The sequence below is a fragment of the Bos grunniens genome, chromosome 9 (assembly GCF_055505025.1).
Source record: "Bos grunniens cultivar Pamir isolate PY7600 chromosome 9, Bosgru_T2T1.0, whole genome shotgun sequence".
In the NCBI taxonomy this organism is placed as follows: Eukaryota; Metazoa; Chordata; class Mammalia; order Artiodactyla; family Bovidae; genus Bos; species Bos grunniens.
In genome coordinates, this window is record NC_141173.1 from 84,808,406 (window position 1) to 84,817,500 (window position 9,095).

Genomic DNA, 9,095 nt, shown 5'->3' on the forward strand with positions numbered 1-9,095 from the left:
TTCTTTTCCAATTTGGATTCCTTTTATTTCTTTTTCTGCTCTGATTGCTGTGGCCAGAACTTCCAAAACTATGTTGAATAGTAATGGTGAAAGTGGGCACCTTTGTCTTGTTCCTGACTTTAGAGGAAATGCTTTCAATTTTTCACCATTGAGGATAATGTTTGCTATGGGTTTGTCATATATAGCTTTTATTATGTTGAGGTATGTTCCTTCTATTCCTGCTTTCTGGAGAGTTCTTATCATAAATGGATGTTGAATTTTGTCAAAGGCTTGGGTATTTTAAGTCACAAGATCCTCCTCAAAAATGCCTTGTCTCATACATTTCTTTTTTTCTTATGGTTTAATCAGAAATTTTATATGAATACAAACTTGTATGTTCACTAACACAGCTGGCAAAAAGAAATATTTGGGGAGAGAATTTACAGATGATTCTAGAAACAAAAGTCACTAGAGTGCAATAGTTCTTCATAATTTCTGGATTTCTATATACGTTTGTTAGTTTGGCACCTTACCCTCTTCTAAATTAAAGCGTAGCCCAAAGGAATGTTTTTATAATTATGTAATTATCTTGTTATCTGGACTAAGTTAGCAGTACTCATTTCTCTTATTGCTGTAGTTGTTTCATATAATTAAAATTGAGAAAAATCAAAATCATTGGTATTGTGTGCTCTCTGTTTGGAATTAGGTGCACCTTAATGCATCTGTGCAGTGTTTACAAAATGGTGATACTGACCTTGAATGGTTGGTCTGTTCTCTGCCAGCATGCCTTGTGTGATAATTAAATGTACATTAATAGAAAAGGATACAACATGAGCTTTTTATAAATGTCAGCATTGTGAGCAAATAAACTAAATAGTTGGCTGGTCAGATTTACATCACTAATAATATATGAACATGATAATGACATTTCTCATGTGACTGTTCATTATAACAAAATTTGGAACTCTGAACTGTCACAGTACACCTCAGATAAGCCCCTCTGGGGAGCAGTCATAAACTAGATGAACTCTGTTTATCCATTTAAGTTTGACTGTTGTGTTCTTCTTCAATTATTCCATTAATAATATCTAAAAATGTGTGATGGCATAGAATTTGGAGGAGAAAAATGATTAATTTAGGGGACAGTCTTGCTTTCTTTACTACCAGTAAAATTAGATAAAAGCTTGTTTTTCATTGTATGTTTTAATAGGAAAATGTTCCATCGTAGCACATGTTTTTATCATTAGACAAAGAGTTATAAATCTTAGATTTGTAGTGATCGCAGTCATTTTCCCTTAGCACTATAGTCAGTACTTTGCCCCACTAAAGGTAAGAGCTTTAGAAGTCAGGGCAGCTGCAGGATAGGTCAGAATGACGGGCATGTTTCCACACGCTTGGGAGTCAGGAGATCCAGCCTTAGTCCCATCTTCTTTAGTTGGAGCTGTTGGAGTCCTGGCCAGGCAGCTTTTGCACGTTTTTCTGTCTGTCAGATGAAGAAAAAATTCTTCCTAAGTCAATACCAGATAGTAAGTGAATGCTTTGCTAAGACCTATATGGTATGTTTAATGGTAGATTTTTTTCCAAAAAAAAAAAGTGTTTAACATATTAAGCTATTTTAAAAGTACAATGATATCCTAAGAGCTCTATAGTTGATCCTTCTTTTAATAGCACAGTTGTACCATGTTTTACTAAAGTAGTGGTTTTGCACATTTACCTTCTTAGAGGAGAGCAGTCTTGCATTTCGAGTCAAAAGTGAGAAAGTAGCATTTATATATATATATACACACACATACACACATATACACACACATACACACATATACACTATCAGGTGTTAAAAAGATTGCTTGTGGGAACTTGCTGTCTAACATAGGGAGCCCAGCCTGGCACTCTGACTTCCTAGAGAAATGGGATGGGAAAAGGGAGGGAGGCTCAAGAGGGAAGGAGTATATGTATTCACATTGTTGTACTGCAGATACCAGCACAGAGTTGTGAAGTAATTATCCTCCTTTAAAAAAATTTAAAAAGGAAAAGGAAAGTGGGTTTTGCTGGAGATGTGAAAAAAGAGGAGTTAAGAACGTGAGCTCCTTTATCTCAGGTCCAGGCCTAATCTTTTTGACTAGCGTTTTACCCACCACACTTATCTTCTTCCTGCAAGTCTGTTTTCTTCTATTCTTGTCTCTTCCCTCCACACCCAACTTTCTTTTTTTGCTTTGGTACCTCTCTTAGACCAGGGCGAGTGAGAGGGCCCATGATGGATTCTGTAGCTATAGGAGTGGCATCTTGATATTTGTGGAGAATGTAGTGTACATGCACAGAGGACATAAAACAAGTAACTGTCCTGAGAGCAGGTGAGCAACCACTTCTGCCCTGTGGGTTGTGGTTCTGTGTGTGTCCTTAATCCCACCCATCTCTGTTGCTCTGGAATGACAGATGTGTTTACAACATTATTCTTAGGGTTAAAAAGGGTTATATCTAAATATAGCCTCTGACTGAATTTTAAGTTTTTGATGTCTCACTATATTTATTTCTAGGACAGGAGCGTTTTGGCAACATGACCCGAGTATATTACAAAGAAGCTGTTGGTGCCTTCATTGTCTTTGATATTTCGAGAGGTTCCACGTTTGATGCTGTTTTAAAATGGAAAAGTGATCTGGATAGTAAAGTACATCTTCCAAACGGCAGCCCTATTCCTGCTGTCCTTTTGGCTAACAAATGTGACCAGAAAAAGGACAGTGGCCAGACTCCTTCCCAGATGGACCAGTTCTGCAAAGAACATGGCTTCACAGGATGGTTTGAAACCTCTGCGAAGGTGAGCTCTGCTGCGTGTTTGTATCTGCTCTGCAGTTAACTCATACATCTTACCTGTAACTGTAAAGGATTTAGACAGATTTACCCGAGTGTTTTTCAGCAGCCTAGTGAAAGGTGAAACATAGATATGTTACAGCTTATTTCAGTCAGCTGCAGGAAGGTTTTCAGAATTGGCTAGTAGGGAGGTGAATAGAAGGGCAGATTTTACATTAAAATAAAAAATATTATTAGAGCAAAGAACAAATGACATTTTCTGTGAGTTTGAGTCCTTAAGGTATTTTTCATGCACCCTGGAGTTTATGGGGTATGAAGTATATTGTCAAGCACAACTAATTTTGATTTTTACAGAAGATTTAACAAAACATAGGGACATAGACATCCTTAGTGAAGATGTAAGTCGTGGGCAGGACTAACAAAGACATTGAAAAGGTCAAAGGGAAGATGTATTTAGATGATGTTGGAGGAATTGTAGATCAAATGTGTATGAAAAATTTGAGCAAAAGGAAAGCATCAACAATTGTGACATATTTTGTCATGAACAGTAGAGTAAGATGTTCTTTCAACCATGATGGAAAACTGGATAAAATATTTTTTGAAGAAAAATACAGATTGGCTGATGAAAATCTTAATAGTCTACATATACTGGAAACCAAAGGTGAAAATCCCAAGCATAAAATTTTGTGTTGGAGTGTATTTATATGCATTACAAGTTTCACTTTAGAGGTCCAATAACAATCAGACATGGAAGAATGATGAAATGTTGGTGAAATTATGTGATGATGACAAACTCGAAACCAAACTGATATAATTTTAACACAGTTTCAGCTTTTAGTACACTTCAGTGAATTTCTTATGTATAGAGAGGATTTAGATGGATTTACCAGAGTGGTTTATATATATATATATATATATATATAAACACATAAAAAATATGTATGTGTGAAGAATATGGATTAAAGATCTAAACGTAAGACCAGAAACTATAAAACTCCTAGAGGAGAACATAGGCAAAACACTCTCCGACATACATCACAGCAGGATCCTCTATGACCCACCTCCCAGAATATTGGAAATAAAAGCAAAAATAAACAAATGGGACCTAATTAACCTTAAAAGCTTCTGCACATCAAAGGAAACTATTAGCAAGGTGAAAAGACAGCCTTCAGAATGGGAGAAAATAATAGCAAATGAAGCAACGGACAAACAACTAATCTCAAAAATATACAAGCAACTCCTACAGCTCAACTCCAGAAAAATAAACGACCCAATAAAAAAATGGGCCAAAGAACTAAATAGACATTTCTCCAAAGAAGACATACAGATGGCTAACAAACACATGAAAAGATGCTCAACATCACTCATTATCAGAGAAATGCAAATCAAAACCACTATGAGGTACCATTTCACACCAGTCAGAATGGCTGCGATCCAAAAGTCTACAAATAATAAATGCTGGAGAGGGTGTGGAGAAAAGGGAACCCTCTTACACTGTTGGTGGGAATGCAAACTAGTACAGCCACTATGGAGAACAGTGTGGAGATTCTTTAAAAAACTGGAAATAGAACTGCCTTATGATCCAGCAACCCCACTGCTGGGCATACACACTGAGGAAACCAGAAGGGAAAGAGACACGTGTACCCCAATGTTCATCGCAGCACTGTTTATAATAGCCAGGACATGGAAGCAACCTAGATGTCCATCAGCAGATGAATGGATAAGAAAGCTGTGGTACATATACACAATGGAGTATTACTCAGCCATTAAAAAGAATACATTTGAATCAGTTCTAATGAGGTGGATGAAACTGGAGCCTATTATACAGAATGAAGTAAGCCAGAAGGAAAAACATAAATACAGTATACTAACGCATATATATGGAATTTAGAAAGATGGTAACAATAACCCAGTGTACGAGACAGCAAAAGAGACACTGATGTATAGAACAGTCTTATGGACTCTGTGGGAGAGGGAGAGGGTGGGAAGATTTGGGAGAATGGCAATGAAACATGTAAAATATCATGTAGGAAACAAGTTGCCAGTCCAGGTTCGATGCACGATGCTGGATGCTTGGGGCTGGTGCACTGGGACGGCCCAGAGGGATGGTATGGGGAGGGAGGAGGGAGGAGGGTTTGGGATGGGGAACACATGTATACCTGTGGCGGATTCATTTTGATATTTGACAAAACTAATACAATTATGTAAAGTTTAAAAATAAAATAAAATTAGAAAAAAAAATAAAACTAAAAAAAAAATATGTATGTGTGTGTATGTATATATACATACACACACATACATATTTTTTATGTGTGTATACATATACATACACACACATACATATTTTTTTTTCCTCCAAATCACCTACTTAACAGGTTACTTTAGCTTTACTAGAAACCCACCCTAAAAGTGGAAGATTATTTGCTGCCACTGAAGATGAGAATAATGAAAGCAAACCTATGGGAGACTACACAAAATGTGCTCTGAAAATATTGTGATGGAGGGTTCATTGGGAAGAACAGTGTCTGCTAGGGGCAGAAGTGTTTACTTCTAGGCTAAAGGCTATTTATTATATAATAAATCTACTCTATTATAAATTAAAATTTAGTTTCATATTTAAAAAGTAGTGGTGGAACAGAGATGAAGCCCAGAGGTGTACTGCATGAGCACTCAGCCAAACAGGAAGGAAGAGATTGCAGAAGGGACGGCTTTTCATAGAGGTACTTGTTCTGGGAGCCATGCCCTCTTGTCTTCTCTCTGCATCTGTCAAGGGATTTGTTTTACTTCCCAGCTTTGTTGGAAAAAAATTAGTGGTGTGTGTAAATGTTTACTAGAGCAAGAGATTTGACAGAGAAGATGAATGTATTACAGATAAAAATTCCTCTTCTGTTTTTTTTTTAAATTAATCATTCAGGTAATAAATCCAAATTTCTCCCCAGAATCTAGATGGAAGATTCATAAACAATAGTATCATGTGGCATGTAGCCTGAGACTGTGTAAGTCATCAGCTTCATTATATGTATAGACAGGGTAGCTTGTAGAGGTAAAAAGGAAAATATTCATATGTTCTGTGCCTTCCTACAAATATAGTTTCCTACAGATTTCCTTAGTGATGAGTATTTCAAGAGAAATATAAAATTTTGGTTAAAATTTTTAGTCAAGGTTTAAAATACTGCCTACATGCCATTAACACCTCTGATTCTGAGCTGGCCAGCAGTTAGCTTCAAACTGATTTCTGCTAGACTTGCAGGGATCACAGCCTGTTCCTTTGGGAACACAGCCAAAAGGCAAGTTTAAATTCATGAGCTTCATCTCTTCACCTTTATGGCAAATAATGGATTTCCAATATGAAAATGTGTGACTAATTACACTATAGCATGGGACTTTCTGTTCTTAATGAGTTACAATTAGATGCAGTTAGAGAATGTTTTAATTATTTGGTATAACGGGGATGGTGGAGACTGAGGGACATTAGGGCATTTAAAGATCAATACTTTAATTAAAGTTTATGCTTACCTTAGGAGTAGAGGTTAAAAACAATAAAGCTTGTTTTGTGCTAGAAAAGATACCTGAATAAATAGCAGAGGTCTTTACTCCTCAGACAGAGTTCTCACTGTCTGAGAAAGTTACAACAAATAAGGGAGAAGCCTAGAATGAACCTTGCGGTATTAGCTTGGAATTGGAAAGGTCCATATGAACTTAACGTTTAACATATATACACATACATATATGTATAAATCCTGTGTTTATGTGTATATTTGTGTGTGTGCATATACACACATGCACACATACACACATATATGTATAAACAGATAAACATAGAGGCAGATACTAATGTATGTATTGTTGTTCGATCACTTAGTTCATGTCTGATTCTTTGAGACCATATGGATGCAGCACGCCAGGCTTCCCTGTCCTTCACTATCTCCTGGAGTTTGCTCAAACTCATGTCCATTGAGTCGATGATGCCATCCAACCATCTCATCCTCTGTCGTCCCCTTCTCTTCTTAGCCTCAGTCTTTCCCAGCATCAGGGTCTTTTTCAGTGAGTGGCTCTTCTCATCAGGTATCCAAAGTATTGGAGCCTCAGCTTCAGCATCAGTCCTTCCAATGAATATTCAGGGTTGATTTCCTTTAGGATGGACTGGTTGGATCTCCTTGCAGTCCAAGGGACTCTTAAGAGTCTTCTCCAGCACCACAGTTCAAAAACATCACATATTTCCTGGGTGTGTCTGCTGAAGAAGCCATAACGACACAGAACTCATGAGTTTACAAGTCCTCAGAATCTGGTTTTTAAATACAGTTATCTAGTAACTAGTGGAACAAGAAAAGTAAAGATGTGCCTGAGGTATTCTGTGATGCCAGAAGCTAAGGAAACAACACAACGATGGAAACATGTCAAAAAGACACAGGCGCCTGCTTGTAAGAGCTCCAAAATTTAAGACAATAGATTGAACAACAAAGTAAATATATATTGTTATGGATCTAATCCATAGAATAAAGTAATAATCTGTGACATGAACAAACAAGTGACTAAGAGGGAGAGAAGAGAAAAAACTCTTCCTAACTGTAGAATTCCAAATCATAAATGAAGAAGAAATGATGGAGATAGAAAGTCACCATTAAATATAACAGTAATACTTGTTCCAGGGAGAAAATTAATTGATGTCAAAATGAGTAGGGAAAGGTATGGTGAAAAACAGGGTATTTACACACTTGTACTTACTAAGTGCAAAGTGAAAAATAGTCCCTTTTCAGTGGAGAAGCCTGGCAGACATGAACTGAAGCAAGTGTACCTCCTCAGATGCTGAAAAGAGCACATCGTGCTTAGTCGCTCAGTCGTGTCTGACTCTTTGCGACCCCTGGCTCCTTTGTGCATGGGGTTTTCCAGACAAGAATAATGGAGTGGGTTGCCATTTCCTCCTCCAGGGAATCTTCCTGGCCCAGGGATGGAACCTGTGTCTTGTATTGCCAGGGAGTTTCTTTACCATGGAGCCACGTGGGAAGTTCATAAGTATATATTTACGTATTTTCCACAATAGCTTTAGAAATGTCTATCAGTTCCTACTACCTCTACTTTATAAATAAGCACAGTTTTTGCTATGTGTTACTTAGTATATATGCAATGACAGCATATGAATCAGTCACACAAATATGATAGCTAGTGATTCCTTAGAGCCTCCTTAACATCTCACCCACAACATTGTTTCAGCTCAGTTTATACACATCAACTAAAAGTCACAATTTGCAGTCAGGGATGGGGAAGTGATATGCTGCATTTATCATATTTGAATGTGGTTTGAACCCTTTAACATTTTTTTCCACAGGGTATCCTGAATACTGGAAGTAGATGTTCAAGAACAGATTATTGAGTTTTGTTTTGATATCTGTAAAATGAAAAGTGAAAATGAAATGGCTCAGTCGTGTCCGACTCTTTGCAACCCCATGGACTGTAGCCTACCAGGCTGCTCAGTCCATGTGATTTTCCAGGCAAGAGCACCAGAGTGGGTTGCCATTTCCTTCTCCAGGGGATCTTCCTGACCCAGGGATTGAACCTGGGTCTCCTGCATTGCAGGCAGATGCTTTACCCTCTGAGCCACCAGGGAAGCCCTTTTATATCTGTGCTTTCACTTATGTGGCTGGCAACCTAGAGCAGGATGAAGATTCATCTTCAGCCATGGAGACAGTTCATTGAACCTCAGCACCAAAGTTTAAAACATTGAAAAACAAGAACATCAGAAAGAGGGATCCTTTGTAGGAAGAAGAGGGTTCTCTAGACCTGTTAGACAATAGTATTGACTCTCAGCAAACAGTTTTAATATTGGAGCAGGAGATGGAGCTGTCCTTATCGTGCCCTCTCTAACACACTTTCCTAGTTCCTAGTAATAATACTCTTAGTGTTTTCCTCTAAGAATTAATCCTTGTTTCTGCCCTGTAGGATAATGTCAACATCGATGAAGCAGCCCGGTTCCTGGTGGAGAACATTCTTGCCAACCACCAAAGCTTCTCTAATGAAGAAAACGATGGCAGGATTAAACTGGAAGAGGAGACTGTGAAAAAAGAGAGCAAGACCCAGTGTTGCTGACTTGGCATCTGCTTCTCTCCTGCGGGTGCAGTCTGACTGACTGGAAGCAAGGTCCTGAAACTGGATTGCAGATGGTGGATGTGTTGCTCTATAAATCTGCCCAGGGCTGCGCCTGAAAATGAATGATGCCACCCCGGGAGCCTGAGACTTTTTGAAAAGGACCCTGGCGGAGAAGTCCTGCCAATGGCTCCACCCCTTCACCCTGAGCACTTAGGCTTCTGCTGTTG

The 9,095-nt window shown here is 38.2% G+C and overlaps 1 protein-coding gene across 1 annotated transcript in view; it reads left to right on the forward strand.

Moving 5' to 3' along the window:
- RAB32 (RAB32, member RAS oncogene family) overlaps nt 1-9,095 on the forward strand; it is a 31,089-nt gene that overhangs the window by 21,857 nt on the left and 137 nt on the right. The window contains exons 2-3 of the mRNA XM_086316624.1: nt 2,514-2,791; nt 8,722-9,095. The exon at nt 8,722-9,095 is cut by the window's right edge and continues 137 nt beyond it. Coding sequence (XP_086172750.1) covers nt 2,514-2,791; nt 8,722-8,868 — 425 coding nt within the window. The 3' untranslated portion in view covers nt 8,869-9,095. The remainder of the gene's footprint in view (nt 1-2,513; nt 2,792-8,721) is intronic.